The following is a 20690-nucleotide window of genomic DNA, read 5'->3' on the forward strand; positions in this document are numbered from 1 at the left end:
TGCATCACTGCAACTGGGGGAAAAAATCAGTTTGTTATGGGTAGTGCAAGACCTGATGTTGTGAACCAGACACTGGCAGAAGGTGTTTGGCAGAAGCACCTATAGGATGAGCACCTTAGAAGTTTCCAGGCATGAAAAGCAGGATGGTCCCAGCAGTGAGGCCACCAACCAGCACAGAGACTGCTGCACAGCAGCCAGGTGTGCCAGTACTGCTCTGAGAGGGAAATGGAGTGGTTAAAAGGCTACACTTCCAAGGGATGGACTGATGGGAAGCAGCACCCTACATGTAGACAGTAGGGCCAAGAAAGGAGATAAGCTTATAATCCAGCTTTTCATAAAGGCAGACATTTTATTCTCAGTGAACCAAACATCACAAGCTTTCTGTGGAGCTGGAACTCCCTATCATATAGGTGTCCTTGTCAGAAGGAAGCTGTGCCTCAAAACCTCTTTGCACATCATCCATCCATTTCTGGAAGATTTCCACCCAAGTTGTAGCCCCCCCTTAGAGCCTGCTGGAAGTCCAGACTCCTGAGAAAAAAGCCATTTTTATTTCTGGGCAGGTGACAAAAACCTATGTAGAAGTGCTGTTATCTGCTGCCTTTCCAGTTGCTTCTCCCCCTGCCACACTGGGATTTTGAAGCAAATATCTGCTGAATCTGGGTTCACACCTTTTGGGATGATCAGGTCTTACTCCTCTGGGATTTTAGGGCAGTGCTTTCCATATCAACAGATGTGACAACTCAGACATACCTGGTGAATGGGTGGGCATCTCTTCAATGCATGTTTGTAAAAGAGGCAGCATGTGCCAAGCAGAAAGGCACATTTCAAAGTTAAGTATCTTAGGGCAAGAAGAGCAGTTCCACGAGGCAGTTTCACCAGAAACCCCTCAAGACTTGGGTGTCAGCAGGGCAGAACACAGCAGAGAAGGCAGGTTGGACTAAAGCAGGCCCCCAAATTAACACAGCTCCTCTGGAAACACCTTTCTCCTGTAGCCTGCTTGTGAGCCCTCTGCAAAAAGAGCCTCTTTAAAGGGCAGAGGGCTAAGAGAGCAGAAGTGTGCTGGCCCTGCAATGTGCCTGTCAACCCCCCAGCGTGGGGAGGAGGAAGACAAAAGCAGGAGATGAACTGTTGTACTGTAGGGAAAGGTTTCCATTTCATGTGGAAACACAAGCAAATAAACCAAACCCTACTTCTCCACGTGGAGGTCAGTTTTCCTTTGGAACAGAAGTGCTGTGCTCTGTAACTGTCTGTACTCCAGATGGTAAAGGGCTCCTGCCTGCACCAACATCCAGCCCTGGGAATGGCCTCCTTCACCTCCAGAACTACAAGATGCCCATGCACACACCAAGAAATTGAAGTGGGGAAAAAAACAATTCCCCTCAGAGAGGAGTAGGTGAGTGCCTGGCCCAGGGGGGTGTGCACCAAACTCTAATACAAGACCCAGACTCCAGTCTGTCAACTGTGATCACTGAGAGGCTCCTCCTCCTCCTTCCCACCCCTCTTCCCAGCTCAACCTTCAGCATCTCTCCCACCTGGGGCTCCCCACTCATCCACTGTCCCAAAACAGGGCTGTGGTTTCAGCCTAGAAGGGGATGGGCAGCACAGAAAGCAGGTGCCCCCTGTTCAGATGGTGGGAGAGACAGATGGAAAAGCAAGAGCTCACCTTCACTCCATCTGACTTCTTGTTCAGCAGGCTTTTGGCAGCTGTGGAGAGAAGCAGAAATAGGTCAGGCTTTGGTTTCAAGACTTTTCTTTCTCTCCCCCCAACTCCCCTCAAAACTTAATGAGGCTTCAGAATGACAACCAAACCACCCTGCTAATTCCTCTCTCTCTGCAAGAAACCTGGAAAAAAGGCCGAGACATTCATCAAATCCATCCTGACAGCAGAAGGTCACTCTTCCTATCTACTGTTCACCTATTTAGGCAAAAATGCTCCCACTTCCACCAGCTCAGGATGACCAAGTGTGAAATAAGACCTCAGAGCTCCTCTGTTTCAATCCCCACCCTGTGCAGAAATGCCAGGGGGGAAAGCTGAAGAAATCTGCCAGAGGATAAGTGCTTTCCCCACAAGTACAGGCATTCACACAACAGACTTGGCTTATAAAAGGGGGCACTGATAAGGCTGAGGCCTCCTAATTACTGCTGCTCACAGTTCCTCTGGGGATACATCTGGAGAGCTGAAAGGAAGAGACTGGAAAAGTGCACAGTTATCAGTGTCTGATAAATGTTTACAAAGGGAAAAAAATAAAAGAGAGAATGAGGAAAGAGACAGGACTAAGTTGAATGTCTTCACTGAAAGATAAAGATGCTCTGCTGGGCTCAACTCAAACAACTGGCACTAGCAAGGAAAGAGCATGATAAGCACAGACAGGGCAAACACCTGGCAGAAGGCAGGCTTGGGACTGAGGAAGAAGCTGCTCCATCCACTGCAGGAAACTGCCTGGGGACTTGCCCTGGAGCTGAGCTCCAAACAAAGATGTGGCTCAGAGAAAAAGGAAGTCCTAAGGCAAAGCTGATGGCTGTTGAAATGCTTCACTCCCAAAGGCACAGGGTGCTCAAAGGCAACATCCAATTGTCAAAACCAATCCCCCTCCCACCACATAACCCTACAGAGACCATTTGAACTGAGCTGGTGCAAATCACCACAGCATCTCCTCACAATAAAGAGGTGACACCCTATTTTTATGTAGGTTTATTGCAATTCTACAGCCTAATGCAAGTACAGCCAGAGCAGGATTTTGCCTTCATTCCTGCCCTCAGAAACCCTTCAGGGACACTGGAACAACCTGCATGCAAGAGGTTTTCTTTGCTGAGCACACACACCCTAGGAGTGAAGCTAACAGTGAAGTTCTTGCCACCTTCAAGGCATGATGAAGGAGACCAGCTTGACTTCCCATACAAGTGAGGAGGAGGACAAGGTGGTTGTGGGGTCAAAAGGGGCCCAGCATTTACACCACACATCCACCAAGGCATCTCACACAGCAGCTGTTGAAAACAAGGAACTGTTGTAACCTTACAACACTTGAGAAAGAGTAAAAGATTCTGTAGCTACACACGACAAATGGGACATAGCCTTGAAGTGGGGAAAAAAAAACCTAGCAGAGAAGGGAACCAGCACCACCATATGTCCTTGAGAATGGCCCAGACACAATGTTTTTTACACTTCTTTCTGAGTTTTCCCAGACCCTTCTATTTGTCTTTGTGGATACAAGACAGCTAAAAATCCCATTCTGCAGGGATTAAATCCAGCAGAGCCTCTCTGTGTGGTCCAGCAGAAGGTAACACTAAGCCAGTGGTCCCCAGCCAGCCTCATCCCCTGCTTGGACCTCTGCCCCAGCACACACTCTTTTCCCCCAGGCCTGCCAGCATCCCAGCACTGCAGAAGGAACTGGGGCTGTTGTGTAGTTAGTTCTCATCCCATGGTTTGTAAGGACAAGTGGAGAGCCCATGAAATGCACTCCACTCCAACACCCAGATGACTGCAGACACCTCAAGCAAAAGGGCAGCCAGCTCAGCCTGGGTGTGCTCTCAGACAGAAAGAAGAGGGGATGCAAGTGGATTTTCTGCACTCAGTAACAGACAAGACTTTCCCTGAGAGGCATCAGACAGCTTCAGCCAACATGCAGCTTAGCAAAGACATGGCAGGAAGGGGACAGTCCAAGGACTTTGTGGTTGAAGAACTGGTCTGGTCCCATGCTCTGCAGTTTTCCAGCTATGATATACCAACATTTCTTCCCATCATCCTTCCTGCTCCTTCTACACATCAGAGGGGTTGATTTCCCTCCTCTCAGCACAGTTCCACTATGATGAAGCCCTGAGAGGCACACACTGCTAACCTTGCAGGCAGAGTTCTGTCCCTGGTTTCACAGGACACCCTTCCAGTTCATCTCTGAAGAGAAGCACAAAAGGCCCCCCCTGCCCACCCACCCCCAAACTCCTCCCTCTTCCCACACTTCTCACTTTTGGCCTCCACAGCAACCAGCATGGGCTCTGGACCATGCTCCTGGCAGAAACCCAAATCCCCAGTGCAATAAACACTGGACACTCTGGACAGACCAGAGCCAAGGGGAAGCAGTGGAGGAGGGAATTCCCAAGAGGGACTGAAAATACCCCCCTCCAAATCCAGCCAGGGACAGTTCCTGCCCCACACCAGCCCCTCTCCTCCTATCCCAGCCAGAGCAGCTCAGCCTGCCCTGGGTTTGCCCTCTCCCCAGCTGCCAAATCTCAGTTATGTTTCCCATCTCAGTTAAGCTTCCAGAGAGAATTTCCTGGGGATGCAGGGATAAGACTGAGGCTGCTTTTGTTAAGTCTGACTATCTCCTGATGGCCATCAAGCAGCCAACCCAAGCCCTGGCTTCTGGAACACAAGCACTTCCACCCCAAAGGATTTTGGACTCTGCTGAGACTTGATGATTAAAATAAAACTGGTTATCACACCAACACAGAGTTCTCAGTGACAGAGGTCATTGTCATCCTCATATTCCCAGTTCAGAACAAGTCAGATGAACTAATTTTCAGCCTGATGTCACTTCCAGTGTCAACCCTTTCTCTTGGTGAAATCCAGTTGGGAAAACAGGGATAAGAATTCCATGTATTCTACTTGGGAGTCTTGCATAAAACTTAACTTCTGGAGAAAAGCCACTTCTCAGTACTTGATGAAGATGTCTGTTTCTCAGATGAAAACCAATTCTGTCCATCCTTTCATTCAGTCTATAGCAGGCTTCCTGCCAGAGTTTTATCTTCATAACAGTGCCTGGGGCCCCTTCAATACTGCCACTATTAGGAAGGTCTGAAAACTTTGCCAACTTACTCTGAATAACAAATTGACATTTACTTCTCAGAAGGGGATTTAGGAGTTCCTGACATACAACCTAATCAATTGATTTAACTCGAATTGACTTCTGTGAGTGAATGCAGATCAGATCAGGGTTTGCTTGGACCATCTGAGCACCCAAATCATTCTGTGTGTGCCCTGGTGTTACTCCAAAGATCTCACAGCAAAGTTTGGATCCCAACGTTCTCTCTCTCAGCTGAGTGTGGAGAGAAGGTACAAACCTCTTATTATAACCAGGTCTTGGTTTCCTAACTTCAGCTGTACAGAGCTGAGCTGGGATACAAGCTTTTAAAAAGAACCACAAACAGCCAACATGAAATTGTTGAATGCACCATAACTGGGGAAAGGAGCCAGATCACATTCCTGATCTTTAGGAACTGACCTGGGGGCAAAACACACCTGGAATGTGGAAAGCAATAGATTCCTCCCAAAAGAACAGAAACCTTTTTTTTTTTCTTTGTAAAAAGTAAGATTTTTTTTCTTTAATGTGAGTGAAAGAGGTACTGCTACTGCTACAAACAATTTAAGCACACAATTTCTCACAAGCTAAAACCACACTGCCAAATGAATGAACTCCGAAATGTTTGGAGAGGAGCTGGTAATGACAAGAGGATTAAAGAAGTCTTCTCATGTTTCCTGCAGACAGTACTGTCCTGCCTAATTAATTGATCCCAGGGTCACATGAGCCTTCGTTTGCCTCCAGGCTCAGAACATCTGTGCAGAAGCTTTTACAAGGTCTCATCCCCAGACAGGAAGAAGCTTCTCTCTCCATAAATCTAGTGCCCTGTCTGCTGAGAACAGGGCTTTTAGAGGCCAGCAACACAGTGTCACCCAATTAGAGAAAATAAAAACCCTTTAAGGTCTTTAGGGAAAGGAACAAGTACTATTTCAGAGCTTTTCAAGGGCACTTGGATGACCTGCCATGAGAGGAAAAGCCTGAGCTCTACCCAAAGTTCCCACATGGACTTTCTAACTTTTTGCTTTCAGTAAGTATGTACTTCATTTTTCACTTCCAGCAGATTCATGTATTGCAATGGCAGCAATTGAAAAAACCAAACAAAACTCAGTATAGTGAATAATAATAATAATAATAATAATAATAATAATAATAATAATAATGATGTCAAGCTCATATTGCCCAGAGCACTGTGAAGAAAACAAGAGTAGTTGTCAAAACACAAAAATCTTAGGAAGAGCTGCTATTCAGAGGGGCTACAAATGCTTTGTATCTACATTCACACCATGCTTTGGGGATGTTTTTTTTCAGAGCATCTCATTACCTGGGATCACAGCTCCTATTCAGTGCTGCTGAGCAGGCTGCACTCACTAAGGGCCACCTAGGATTTCCTTCTCTTCAGTTGTTAACTGAAGCAGATCCAGCAGCCTCAGCCCTTGAGACAGAGAAGAATGAGCAGAGCAAGCCTCTTCCTCCTTGATTCTAGCTCAGGGAATAAGTGGATGTATAGGTCACACATCATTAAGGAGAACCCTTCTCTCAGGCATTTCATGCACTCTGAATCTGGGCCACAGGAGATTTTCTTACCCAAGCACTTCAGCAGCTTCATTAGAAGTGACAACATTTGCAGAGTAAAAATGAATCTAAACCTGGCTGGCTATTTCAGAGTCATCAGTTCAGTGAAATAAAAACTAGCTGGGTGAAGAGATCGAAGACCATTGACAGCAGCAGAATCCCCAGGAAAATGTTTCATACAGTCCTGCCAAAGCCTTGCTGGGCCATACCTCCTCTAACAGTTATTTCAGAAAAAAAGGGGTAATTTTACAGTCCTGTCATAGCACAACCCTAGGACAGGTGAATGGAGGAAATTATTCTGCCCCTTTGTAGCTGATCTACCAGGAATGCAGGAAAGAGAAATTGCTGTAGCCAGAAGTAGTCCTGATATATATGGCACAGGTTCACCTTAAAGCAAGAACCAAGGAAAAAACACATTTGAAGTTGCTGAGGGTTGTCCTTAAACTGTAGTTTCATTTCACATCTTTTTTTTTTTTTAAACCACCATACAGGAGGTTAAAATGCTGCCTTGATTTATCAAAAGAATGTATGTGTAACTTTGAATGCTGAGATGATCATTTCAGGGACGTTTCCATTACAATCAGAAGTTTATTGTCTCCTCACCCAGAACAGAAATATTGGTATCCAACATTGGTAAATGGCCAGATAAAATCATTGCACTTCCACTGTGCTCATCACCACTTCTAATCCATACAGCAGATTTTCACTTGAAAAGTAACTCCAGGCAGGTGCAATAAAAGTCTGACTCATGCATCCAACAATTGCCCTTTTTACAAGCAACAAAAAAAATGGCAAGGAGGGTGAAGAAAGTGAACGAGCCCATAAACCAAAGGCTCTTGCAAAGAGAGGTTTTTCCACCCAAATGGAAATGAACACAGAGAAGCCTTCATCATCTAGATGTGCTGAGCCAAGACAAACAGCTTCCAAAAAGCACTGATATGCACGTTGAGATTTGCATTTTCAGTAAGTGCACTACGTAATGCAGTTGGGTGGGTGCCAGGCTATTGGTTAGTAAGCTTAAAAGGATGAAAACCACTTCTCAGGCTCCAAGAAGGAAAACTCTTAATAGCTTGATATTGAATACAATATCCAAACAGCTCTTGTTCCTTTTCTCACCAATATTATTACTTGCCCTGTGCCCCTTCCTCAGGCCTAAAGGCATCACTGATTTCTACACAAGACTTCTTGACTCCTGGTTTCAGACAGGCAAACGAAATAAATGCCAACCAGAATGTCCCCCAAAATAATCTGATATCAAAATACCATGAGCAAAATACCATGAGGGGATTGTGGCAGCTGATTCTATTCTGATTTGTCCCAGACAACAGTGTCACCAAGCTTTTACCCAAACAAATCACTTCTTATTTCACACAGGTCAGCTGCCAGGAGCACCATAATGAACTGTGACCATGTTTCAAAGAAATTAAAGAAACAAAAGAATTAAAGTACCCTCTGCCTCACTTACACAAAGCAAAACTGATGAAGGGATGGGAACAACAAGAACTTACCTGAAAAATTTCGAGACACAAGCATCGTTGTGAGGATTGCACCCTGTGGGGAAGAGAAAGAGACACACAGTTGCATCTGAACTTTCCAAGAGCAGGCAGCTACTCCATGCCCAGGCTGGAGGATCTGCCTATTACTAGGCACTATTACTAGGAGGCAGAGAGTGATCAGAAAAGCCCCAGAATTTAAGAACTAGTTGCTCTATTTCCTCTCTCTTGCAGGAAGTAGTAGGGGTGATGATGAAGCAAGAGAAGCAGGGGCAGCTTACAGCTTCAGGGAAAAACTACCCAGCTCCTCATTACACTTCTCTGGGCCCCTGAAGTGGTTGGAGGGGCACAGAAGGAACTGCACTAACATTAGTCAGCTCATCATAGAAAAAAATATTGCTGCAAGGAAGGAATTCAACTTAGAGAATGAAGGCCAAACTTAAGGCAAGCTAAGATATACATACCTTTAGCTTCCTTCTGGCATTGAACTTCCTCAAGCACTCCACAGTCTCCTGCCTGTGCATCATTGAGGCAACAGTGGATCGTTGCTGAAACAGAAGAGCAGCACAAGGTCAAGAACATTCCCCTCACCAGAGGCATTCTCTCCCCTTGCAGACAGCTCCAGCTGAGGTGGCCAAGCCTCTCCCACAAAAAGCCTGGCTACAAAACACTGCCACCCATTCCCAACTGAAGGATTTCCCAGCCCAGCAAGATATGACAAGGCAGAGCTGGCTGCTGCAAGGCTGTGCCCAAGAAACTCTGTGACTGAGGGGAGAACTGGTGCTCCCTGTCTCTCAGGCACACAGATGGATCAAGACAGTAAGGAGACCCAGTCAAGTGAACAAGCACACCCACTGGGGACTGAGTTAGAGCCACTATAGGGAAGATTTGTGTGGCATCAGCTCCAAGGGAATAATCCTAGTAAGTGACTACTGGTGAGCAGTAGCCTGCCTGGACATGGCAACTCCCTGAATGTAGATACTCAACATGCAGAGGCCTCAGCCTCTTTGCATCAGTTGTGCAGAAAGGGATTTCCAGTGTGTGAGAGGAAAGATCACAGAGCTCTGATGTACCAAGAAAAAATCAGAATGTCACTTCCTGGCAGTGGTGCCCACCTGACACCCACAGCAGGCTGGGATCCCATCAGCTGCAAAAGAACTTCCCCCAGGTGTTGCCAGACACTGAGAGCACATGGGGAAACCAGAGCCTGATGCTGCCAGGCATTTGGAGCACATAGGGAAACCAGAGACTACTGCCAGAGTGGCTGTTGCTCCTGCACAGAGCCATGAGCCTCAGCATCCTTTCCAACCCAAACCATTATGTGATTCTATCCTTTACAGAGACAATGGTGAATAACTACCTTGGCAGATCAGTGGGTTTAAACCCTCCATTACCTTTCTCTTGCTTGGAAAAAATTCTGCAGTACCCAAAAGAACTGTAAACATGCTTGTATTCAGCTGTATTCATGGGAAGTCTTTGCTTTGACCCTGTCAGTCACCTGCTGCAGTGCACTCAGGAGCTGGGGAGGCAGAAGGGAGCTGAGATGTCCTCTCCAAGGCCTTTGGTGATCACTGTTCATTCAGCCCCCTTAGGAGTGACAGTGATGTTCAGCTGTTCCACATGGGCTCAAAGGAGTCAGGACACATACTTCAGCAGCTCAGTGTCTCAGATAAACCTTTTCAGATTTCCTACCACATTTACTTGGGAGGAGTAAAAATTTTCCAGAAAGAAAATGTCTGCTGAGAGCAACTGGAAACAAGGGACTCCAGAGGAGGCAGTTTGGGTGAGAGGATGAAATGGCTGTGAAGTGAAACTGAACTCCCCATAACTCAGAGAAGGAAAATCTCTTATATTATGTTGCCAGAGGGAGAGAGCCACTGTAATATATACAGCTTTGGTTACAGGCCTTGGGACAACAGTTAGATATACAGAAACTGCTATTGATTACAAGCATGCAAGGAGAAAAAAAAAACACAAAAAACCATCAGAGAGATGCAAAGTCTCAGCTAGTGTGAAGTTCTGACTTGCAATCACTTTACAACAGCCACTACACTCGTGTTACACTGACATTCACATAAGCAAGTTTAAATTGCTGACTTGTTGGTTTGTAGGCAAAGCAAACCCACCACAGTTTCTCAAGAAAGAATGAGTGCAGTAACAGGCTAGAGACACAGCAGAAACATGCTACTGTGGAACAAGGGCATCTGGGTTGGACTTTGGTGGAATGACTTCATCCTGCAGAGCCAGAAGTGCATCACTGCTGCCCTCCCCTAGTCCTACTCCCAGCTGCATACTGGGATTTCCTTGCCAACTTTGCAGAAGATGAAAAATACTCATGTGTGGAGTCTGGCAAGGCAGAAAAAACACACACAGGATGGCAAAAGGCTTTTTGCTGATTTCAGGTTTACAGCCAGTTAAGCTGCAGCAGAGCAGAAATGTTCCAACACTGCAAAGATGCAATGCAATGAACTGCAGAGGAGACAAAGAACAAAATAATCCTGAAGAATTTTTCCTGATGCCAAACTCCATGAGCTCTTTCAGGATGATTGCAAGAGGAGACGTGGGGAAAAGAGATGTGGTAATGTGGACATTCACCAAACTTGCAAAAGAATAAAGGATTAATTTTTTTTCTTTTCCTACAGTGGCAACAAAAGCACCACAGCCTGACCAAGCTGGCTCGCTGAAGGTCACCCTCCAAAAAATAATAAAAGAAAACTGCATTTTAAAATATTCTGGGCTCTTCTGGGCCTTGTCAGTTCAGAGTAAGCACAAATCAAAGCACGAGGGAGGAAAAGACTTACGCAGACCCATGGGTGCTTGAGAGCCTGGTCAGCTGTGATGCGTTTCGCTGGGTTTATCGTCAGCATTTGGTTGATCAAATTCTTGGCTTCAGGAGTAACAGTGTCCCACTCAGGTGACGGGAACTGAAAGAGGAAGAAGGACCAGGTGATGAGCTGAAAGTATCTGCTACTAGCAGCAAAAGATTCTCCCTCCTACACAGCTGAATTGAAGCTTTTGCCCTTTTGATACTGGGGCAAAAAAAGTTTCGCATAATTTGCAAAAAAATGGTCAATTTCTGTGAAAACTCACATACCAAAAATGGTACAGAATCCAGCAAAGGAATGGTACCAGACAGCAGGACACACCTGTACCATTCACCAGAAACAGGCAGAAAGATTAAAAGCTTAAAAGCCTTCTAGGAATCACTCAGACCTTTGAATTCCTTTCACACTCAACGGTCAAAAAAAGTGAAGTCCCAGACCTTCTTAACCAAGTTCTGGCATGAAAAACACAAGCACTACATTTTTTTTTTTTTACTCCACCTTGCATGTTAAAAAGCTATCACAGCATTTGCAAAATCACAAAGACTAAACTACAGCAAAACCTCCTGAAAGCAAAACCCAGTAACCGAGACCATCCCAGCAGGTATTATTTTCCCCACCATAAAGCACAATATTCTGGAACAATACCCACTCACTTAGGTGTAGCAACCCACCAGCAAAGTTGTTAGCAAGCATCTACCAGACAGAAATCATTACTTGGGGAGCAAGAGAGATGTAACAGTGGATGGGAATACAGAAGCATGGAAACAAAGAAAAGGATCTTAAGTATTTCAGTTGCTGCTCATCCATGAGGGGGTAAATGCTCTCTCCTCTAATTCCAGTAAAGACAAAAGTATTTCTGCCATCCTCCAGATACTTGCACGTGGGAAAGATGGCAGCAAGGTGAGATTAAATGCAGCATGTCTCATTCCTGGGAATCTACTTTACAAATGGAGGTGAACCAAATAACACCAAGATAAATGTGCTGTTGGGAGAAAAAAGTCCCCCGGCTTTAGGAGTTGGGGAGAAGACTGATCTATCCTGAGAACATTTCCTTGCAGTACTACAGCATCTGGAAAAAGTTTATCCCCTGTCTTTTCTCCTGCATTTTGTGCTCTTCTGATTTGGGTCATAAAAACACAGCAAACACCTCCACTGTGTTTGGTTTGCATATCATCTGATTTCTGCACCCTCAGGCATCAGCAAGGCATGATACAGTTTGTTCTGCAAGTGGTGCAAAGGACTACTCCAAAATTATGCTCCTGAGCTTTCAGCCAAGACATTTTACCCTCACCCAAACTCTGAAGCATTCATGGTAATGCCTTGCAAAACCCCCTACCCAAGAGGACAAAGCCCAATTCCCAGCTGCCACTTCCCTTATGGTCAAGAGACAGCAACAGAGCAGCCCAGTGCTGGGGCAAGGACACCAGAGGCAGGGACACCAGCAACACCTGAGCTGCATTCTACCAGGTACATCAGGGGGAATCTACAGGAACTTCTTCATGACAGGTAAGAATTCCAAACCAGCAGGGTGACAGGAGGCATCAGGCACTTCACTCCTCACCACTTACAGAAGGAGTTCAGACATTCAACCCCTGAAGTGCTTTGAAACATCCCCACCAGTGCAAAAACACTTCAAAAATGAGAACAAGCAACACAGAAAGAAGAGGGGCAGGAAGGGAGCAGAAGAACACAAGTCCATTTTAGGCATCACTTTCCTTCTACCCAGGGAGCCACTGAGCCAGGACATGAGGTTAGGCAGACCTTTGTTCTCACCATCACCAGGACAGCCACTCTCATGGTCTCAGGCACAGGAGCTGGGAGGTAACTGGGGTCCAGCAGAACCCTGGCTTTTCTTTGGTTTTGTCTTTTTTGTTGGTGGTTTTGTTGTTTTGTTGTTTGTTTTGAGTTTAATACAAACACAAGCCAGCCTACAAAACAAACTCCCCAGATTTCTCTTCATCCTCACACCCACAGGCTTCGAGCTAAGATTTCCAGGACTTCTCCCCTGAGCCTCTTCTTAGATGAAGAACTGATGTCAAACATTGGAGCTGTGGTATCCAAACCACATTTTACACCACCTTTGCTCCCCAGTACTAACCTCCTTGCTATTCCTTTCCTCCAGCTACACCTTTTTACACCTCAGTTTTGCCACACTCTGAGGAACTTGCTTGGCTTTTCACCAGAACCTCCAACCCACCATGCTGCTCCCCACCACAAAGCCACCCCTCCAAAGGCCCCTACACCACTCAGTCTTCTCACTGGGCTTCCAGATGGAAGAAATTCCACTAAGGCACTGAGGAGACCAGAATTTAAGAAGCCAGAATTTAAGTGATTGTTTTACACAAAACCTCCCCATACTTTTAATTCGGCCTTGATCAAGTAAAGAAGAACTCCTTCATTCTACCTTCCCTCTGTCTCCCCTGAGAGAGTTAGCACTGGCTAGCTCTGCAGCACTTCCTGGAGAACACTCTAGAAGACACCATTTCCCACCATCTGCATTCCCAGCCCTGTGTTTCCCTAAGGACCAGCAACAGCTTGGTGCCCACTGCCCCCTTCCTTTCAGCAGCCCCAAACAGGACTGTGTCCCAGGCAGTGAAGATGAGGTGTATGAACACACACAGTAGCTTGGGGCCTGCTGCTGGACACCAAGTGAGAGAGTGCCATGGTTTTTTGGGTTTTTTTTTGGATGGCTTCTACACCCATGCAGGTACTCAGCAAGAAAGTGCCCTTACGTCATAGGCTCCGGCTTTGATCTGCTGATAGAGTTTGTGCTGATCTTCATCCCAAAAGGGAGGGTACCCCACTAGTAATATGTACAGAATCACTCCTGGGAGGGAGAGACACAGATATACTATGGTTAGGCTAATATGCCAATTACTCCTTGAGCCCCTCTTCCTTCCCTCTTGACAGTCCCCAAGGCAATGATTGCTCTGTACTTAATTAGCCATGGTATTTAGCCTTCCAAGGTTAAAAAAAAAAAAAAATTAAAATAAAAATACAGTACAAACCTCTCCTTTTGCTGTACCTCACCCTGGCACTTAACGTTCAACTCTCGAAACTCTGCTGCCAGGAGCTAGAACACGGTGCAAGATGTCCTACCCTCCTCTGGCCACCAGGGCTGGTGAGCCACAGCTCCCAGCTGCTCTCAGAATAAAGTGAAGCCACATCTCTTGGGGTTGCTGGGCAGCAAGGGGCTTTTTAAGGGAAGATTGGGGTTTTAGATGCTCACTGTGCATGGCCTTGGGACAATAAAGCCACTGACAAAGCTAAGGCTCCCAGCCTGCAAAGAACCATTTATAAATGGTTATAATGGTTATAGCCTGGTCCATGCCAGGCAATGCTGATGTCACATATCTTTAAACTTATTGGCCCCAGACACTTTAACACCAGATTTGTTTTCCCTTTTCAAAAATCAGGTCTCTTCAGTATTTCATCTTCCAGACACTTAACGTGATAGGAAATTGCTACAGTTATCTAAACAACTGACTCTGCAAAGCACAGACAGGTCCTATCTCCTGAGCCTCAAACATCTGATGGATGGCCTGAGGAAAGGATTAGGAGCCAGAATCAAATGAGTTCAAGCTCCTGTTTTAACTCCATCTACACAAGGTGCTTATCCTCAAGTGTGCCTTCATCTCTCCACCCAATAAGAAGGAGCACTGAGCACCCTCCCAGCAACAAGTTAAGAGGAATTGTTCTCCTACATGAAGTGGTGTTGCTTAAGTGTAAAATGCTTTGACAGAATCTTACCACATGCCCATATATCCACTGGTTTTCCATAAGGATCTTTTCTTAAGACTTCAGGGGAGAGGTAGCCTGGAGTGCCAGCAAACCCTGTCAGGAAAGGGATGACATGAAGTACTTACAGTAGTGAAGCAGAAGAGATCTTGCCATATCAGAAAATCCACTAGTGGTAACCAACAAATCCCCAAACCCATTGCCCACCCTTCAACTTGTATTTGCTAGAGCTACCTACTTGGTAAACCAACAGAAAGAGGAAAAGAAAAAAGAAAAAAAAAAGAGAAAAACAGATGGGATCAAGTGTCTATGTTTTGCAGGAAAAACAGAAAAGAAAGAGCAACCAGGTAGGCACAAACTCATATGCCAGGTCTTTTCTCATTTTTGACATGTGATGGCTTGGAGTTTGAAAACACAAGACACGGATGGGACACAGCTGATTACCAAATGGTGTGGGCAGACCAGGAGAAGCAGCCATCTCTCCAGAACCTCCACAGCACTGCAGAGTCTCAGAGCTGATTCTCAGCCTGAGAAGGTCCCATTTCTCATTATGTTTTAGCTAAACAAAGATAAGGCCAGATCCAAATGTGCCTGAGGAAGGCCAGGTCTGTAAAATGACCAAACAAAATTCCAGGTGTCTATACTCCCAAGCAGTAGAAAAGTTCAGATCAGGGTCTAAACTTAGCAGCTGCATTCACCTCTGACACTAGCATCTACTGTAAACAGAGAAGAAAAAGAGAGAGAGACACAGCTATTTTTTTTTCTGTCTTCATCCATCATATTCTTTCCTCTGTTGTACCTAGGCTCATTCCCAAGGATGTCTGGAAAGGAAGCAGCAATGCCAAATACAAGTGTGCTGGAAAAGCTGAGAGAAAGTACTCAGGGAGGGTGCAACTCAATTAGCCATCAGGAAAGGGGGAAGCAAAAGTGGGAAAGCTCAAACACTCTTACCAAACCAGGCCTGCTGCTCTCCCTGGACTTCTATGGCCAGTCCGAAGTCAGCCAGTTTGACAGCAGCACCCTTACATTTACTTGCCAGAAGTAAATTCTCAGGCTGGGGAGAAGAAAGAAGAAAGGGGGTAAGAATGAAAAGACTGACAAGCTTGTTAAAAGCCTCCTACCTCAGTAGTCACATCATTAAATTGGATCTGCTGCCTGAATTTAGCAGGCACATACTGTAACTGTCCAGGTGAAGGCAGAGCAATGGCAAAAAAAAACCCCATATCAATGCATCTTTTAAACACCTCCAGAGATGCTGATTCAACCCCTTTCCTGGGCAGCCTATTCCAGTGTTTAATTACCCTTTCAGCAAAGAAGTTTGTTCTCCCACTCAATCTAAGCCTCCCTTGGAGCAACTTGAGACCATTTCCTTTTGTCCTGTTGCTTGTTCGTAGAGAGAAGAGACCAACCCTCACCTTGCTACAGCTTCCATTCAGGTAGAGAGTGAGAAGGTCTCCCCTCAGTGTCCTTTTCTCCAGACTAAACAACTCCAGTTCCCTCAGAACCTCCTCAGAAAACGTGTTCTCCAGACCCTTCCCCAACTCTGTTGCCCTTCTTGGACTTGCTCCAGCACCTTGATGTCTTTCTTGTAGTGAACACAGCATCTGAGGTGCACTGACTGGGCAGAGTTAGGTTGATGGCTGGTAAAGTTTGGTGCTTGGAATCAATGATTTTATAGCTCTTTTCCAACCAGAATGATTCTGTGATTCTCTGAAATGACCCTGACCAAAAGTGGTGGAAAATCCTCAAGTCTAACAAAAATCCTCTGTGGGAGCCAGAGCATCTCCCAGCCCAGCCCATACGATCCGTGCTGACACCAGAGGGCACTGGCAGCACAGTTCCTGCAGCACTGAACCCAAAATTTGTTGCTGTCATCCCCGCAGAGAGTAATTTGGGGTGGGGAGGGAAGGAAGATGCAGCAGATACAATCTGCAGTGATATTTCTCCCCACAAACATTACGCAGTCCCAAAGGCCCTGCAAAAGTGAAGCTGCTGCTCAGAAGTGGTGCCAATGCCAGCGCCGTGATGCGGAAAGGCAGCGGCTGGGATGGCAGGAGGAGTTCTCAGCCCTTACAGAAAGAGCCTCAGCCTCAAGCTGGCACAGCCAGCCCAGCACTCAGGATTCCTGTAAGCTGATTTTTCCTGCCATGGATTTACAGCAGGGTAAAAGGTGCTGTCCTGCTGCTGCTGTCACCTATAGGATCAGCAGCCACGTCGCCTCCCACCACGGGAAAACAAGGAAGACTTTTGTGCCCCTCATGGTTCTGTCTCCCATGAATCAGAATTCTGTGGTGCTCCAGCAGAGGACTTCAGGACAAGTCTTCACACAATTCCAAAAGCTGTACCAAAAATGAACAGCTTGCTCTGCAGCCCCAGAGCAGCAAGCTAGGTGGGACCTTCTGAAAGCCCAAAGCCCTTCAGGTGCTTGCTAGTACAGCCCTGCAGGAAACCCAAGTTGCAGACAAGCAGGACAAATGTGTTTTCTCATCCTACCCCCTCCTGACTGTTTGTGTAATTCATCTCAGCTTGAGTTTTTAAGCAGGCAAGATGGGAGCCAGTAAATCCAGAAACAGGAGGCTTGTCTCAGTTTCACAGATCTGATGAAGATCTCGTGTGCAGCCTGCTCCCCACTGCCATCCCACAGCAAGCAAACCCCTGTTCCTCTTCTGCATGACAGGAACAAGGTGCTTTGCTCTGTCACCTGCCTTAAAAGTGCTGGGCATGTCCCTTGCTTCTGGCTTTGAAGGAAGAGAGAACAGCCTTGCCCATTACTATCCATGCCATGAGCAGCATGGAAGGAAGAGGAACTGGCCCTCATAAATTTGGATGTCACTCCCTTTGCACTACATAGGAAGTGGAAAAGATGGTGCTAATCAATCCACACTGAGGAGAACTCATCAGTGCAAACAAGCCCCTAAAGCAGAAGAGCCATGGAGCCTTCTGAAAACCCCTCCCAACTTGGCTTGGGACTTGGCTTGACTATGGAACTGTGAAACTTAAGCCAGGCTTGTGCTAGCTGAGCACTATTTGCTCCTAAAACACAGCTACAAACACCTTAAGGCTGGTGGTGCTGCTCCATGTGCAATGTCTGGGAACATATGGGCTGCCTCAGGTTTCACACACTTCTTGGTAAGGATCTGAATTAATTTCCTAATTTCTTATGGTCCCAATGGGCAGCTCAGCATTTGAAGTTCTTTAAGAGGATGTCAGCCAACAGAGCAGGATTATGAGAAGGAGGTGCAAAAGGCAAAATTTCTCTTGAAGCAGGCTCTGCAGCTATTACACACTGATCCTGAAGGCCAAGCTCTTGGCAAGGAGCTCAATATTAAATAAAGAGCAGGGCATCTTTTATTGCTAAAAGGAATGGCTACTCCTCAGGCCTGGACAGTTTCAGTGCATCAGAGCAAGCAACAGAAGACAGACATTAACTACAGTGGGGAGTGTCTAGGAGCTGATAAATCCAAAACAATTTCACAACTTTCACACAAACAAAAAACCCGGGAAACAAAACAGATTATATCTGAACTTAAACCATCCTGTACTGAAAAATACTACTGATTTTTTCATAGAGGCCCTGATTCTGGGCAGTAACGAGACTTTTAGAGGCTGCTTTCCCCAGGGCAGGAGTCAGCTCTGATCCAGAGCAGCCATTCCACAGTAGATCACTTGCATCTTGTTGCAGTGCTCTGAATCAGAAGGCCAAAAGTGTTGCCTGGGAGCCTGCCAGAAAAGCCACGGGTTAACAGCTGCCCATTAGATCAAATCACCTGGGGAACACTGCCACTGAGCTGGCAACATGCTCTGAACTTTGGTCTCTACAAAATATTTCCATAGTTTCCCCCTTATGCCTTGTCTGTAACAAACCAACATCAACACTACCAGCAGGTGCCATCCTGCATTAATTTAACTGGGCCACTGGTGGCCATCAGCAGTCCCACTTCTGACAGAGAGGGCTGCAGGGCAGGCAAATCTTCCTGCAAAAATCTCTTCATTCTGTTGCCTTCCCAGCTCCCAGTACAGCTGGCACCGTGTGGGAAGGGAGTTTTTGTAAACTACACTGCAGGGGCTCAGGGTGGAATAAATGTCTTATCATGTGGCAAAAGGTTGATTCACCCAGTGTTTAACTGGCCAGCAGTCCTGGCTTTAGATTAAAAGTGCTTCTGCTGATGAGAGAAGAAAGAAATGACACAAAAAATTCTTGTTATGCATCCTGCCCTAGCCCAGTGGCATGTGTTTGGCAACAGTGCAGAATAAAAATATACGTGCTCTGTGCAGAGAAACTCATCCTGGCAGATTGAACAGAGATTGCCCCAGGTCTCTGGAGATCTCCTCAATGACAGACTAGAAAGTGTCCTTCATTATAATGAATCTTACCCAAGCTTCTCTGAAAGCCCACTGCACTCCAAGGTTCACAACTACTCCATCCTGGAGCTGCCTCAGAGAAGCTGAGAGCTGGCAAGGTTCAGGAAGACTGAAAACCTCCTCAGGAGTTCAGCACACCCTCTAGAGAACCCTGAAGAAGTGAATTTGTGCTTCAGGAACCCCTGAGTCCAGTTCAAGAGAAAAAAAAAACCAAAAACAACCCTGCCAGCTGGCAACACAGTATTCCTGTCTTGCCTCTTCCAATGATTCCCTGGCTGCTCCTCAGCCTCTGTGGCAAGGAGGAAATATTACCTTCAAGTCCCTGTGCACGATATCATGCTGGTGAATGTGATTCACACTCTCCAGTATCTGATGAATACAGTGGCTGCAAGATAAATGGAGAGAGACACATGGTTATGCACTCAGGCAGACACTTGCCATCTCATCTCACACCAGAAGTTATTTCCCTTACTTGTAGATTTGCCCCATGGACAGTACAAGACCCCAGGCTGAATCCCTTCACCCTGCCACAGCTGGATACACCCCAGAATGCTGAACATCCCACCCAGCAGGACCACAAAGCCTCTCTCCTACCTCCTGTCACCTCCTCCTGCCTTTCTTCCCCCTGACACCAAGCATCTCACTTGTTCCTTCAGCCAGGAGTGCCCACCCCACACAGGAGACCCCAGTAGCTGCAAACTACAGCAGCCAAGTTTGGACAAGCAAGACCCAGTCACTCCAGGAAACATTCAGCTGGTCCTGAGGGAAGAATAAACTTCTTGAAAGCAGCAGCAGACTCCCCCAGCACATTCAGGATGGCAACTCCTCAGCACCTGCTCAGTGTGCAAAACTTCTTTCAGAGGAACATCTCAAGCACTTTGCATGCACAAAGTGCACACACTCCCACTTGCCGGGTACCTTTGAAGTTCAGGTCCCACTTAAGGGGTTGGGGATCTTGCAAGCAGGCTCTTTCCCACTCCCTGAAAGCTCAGGGAAAGCTGTGTCTGCCCTCTCCTTGCCCCAGGGGCAGAAGCACGATGCTATCCACACCTCTGACAGACAGGGGGGCAGACTGCAGGGTGAAGGCACCTGAGGGTGGATGTGGAATGGGGCAACTATGGGTGGGCAGTAAGCACCCAGATGTGGGCAAGGGGGCTGGGTCTGTGTCCTCACTGCAGCACCAGGAGCCTCAGCAAATTCTACAGGGGAACGAACTGGAAATGGCTGAAACACGGGAAGGAAGAGAAACTGGATGCTGGAAAAGATGGGAAGAGGGTGAGGGGAGGAAGGAGGGGGGAGGAGAAGCAGTGTTGTGCTTGTTACCCCCACCCCTCTAGAGCTGGCAGTGCAATCCTCAGGGTTGGAGTCCATGAATGTCTCCCCGCTCCCAAAACAAAAATGTATAATTAGAACAGGGCTGAGTCGGAGCGAGAGAGATTTTCTGGCCAAAAATGGCAAAAGTGTGAGGTGTCCCAGGCGAGCCAAGCGCGGCGGATTGGCACGGGCCCTGCTCTCCCAGCCTCCTCTGGAATTCAGCTCAGCCTGGGGAGAGAAAGGGAGGAGTTCCACTCTGTCATCTTGGGGGCACTGAGGGACCTGGCCGGATGGGAGGGCTGAGGACTCTGAGGAAGGCTCCCGAGGATCCTGAGGAAGACTCCTGAGGACCCTGAGGAAGGCTCCCAGAGCAGCAGCCACTTCTCCCCTGCCCCTAACCCCACCATGACTGCTCTGAGCACTACTGCTCACTGCCACCTCCAGGCAACAGGCACAAGGGTAAGGATGATGAGTGATAACCTCAAAAGATTCTCATTTTATCAGTCACTCGTTTTAACCTCAAAAGGTTAAAGCTTGAAAAGCAAAGATTTAGGTTGGGCATTAGGAAGAAATTCTTTAATTTGAGGGTGGTG

The 20690-nt window shown here is 46.7% G+C and overlaps 1 protein-coding gene across 12 annotated transcripts in view; it reads right to left on the bottom strand.

Moving 5' to 3' along the window:
* The window catches only part of CAMK2G (calcium/calmodulin dependent protein kinase II gamma), a 108363-nt gene that overhangs the window by 24596 nt on the left and 63077 nt on the right, over positions 1 to 20690 (bottom strand). For all 12 annotated transcript variants that reach the window (XM_030453553.1, XM_030453548.1, XM_030453544.1 and 9 more), the window contains exons 6-13: positions 19096 to 19168; positions 15373 to 15475; positions 14434 to 14517; positions 13416 to 13510; positions 10660 to 10782; positions 8323 to 8406; positions 7874 to 7916; positions 1664 to 1704 (exon numbers count right to left, since the gene is read on the bottom strand). In XM_030453553.1, the coding sequence (XP_030309413.1) occupies positions 1664 to 1704; positions 7874 to 7916; positions 8323 to 8406; positions 10660 to 10782; positions 13416 to 13510; positions 14434 to 14517; positions 15373 to 15475; positions 19096 to 19168 (646 nt within the window). The remainder of the gene's footprint in view (positions 1 to 1663; positions 1705 to 7873; positions 7917 to 8322; positions 8407 to 10659; positions 10783 to 13415; positions 13511 to 14433; positions 14518 to 15372; positions 15476 to 19095; positions 19169 to 20690) is intronic.

The sequence above is a fragment of the Calypte anna genome, chromosome 6, assembly GCF_003957555.1.
Source record: "Calypte anna isolate BGI_N300 chromosome 6, bCalAnn1_v1.p, whole genome shotgun sequence".
Classification (NCBI taxonomy): domain Eukaryota; kingdom Metazoa; phylum Chordata; class Aves; order Apodiformes; family Trochilidae; genus Calypte; species Calypte anna.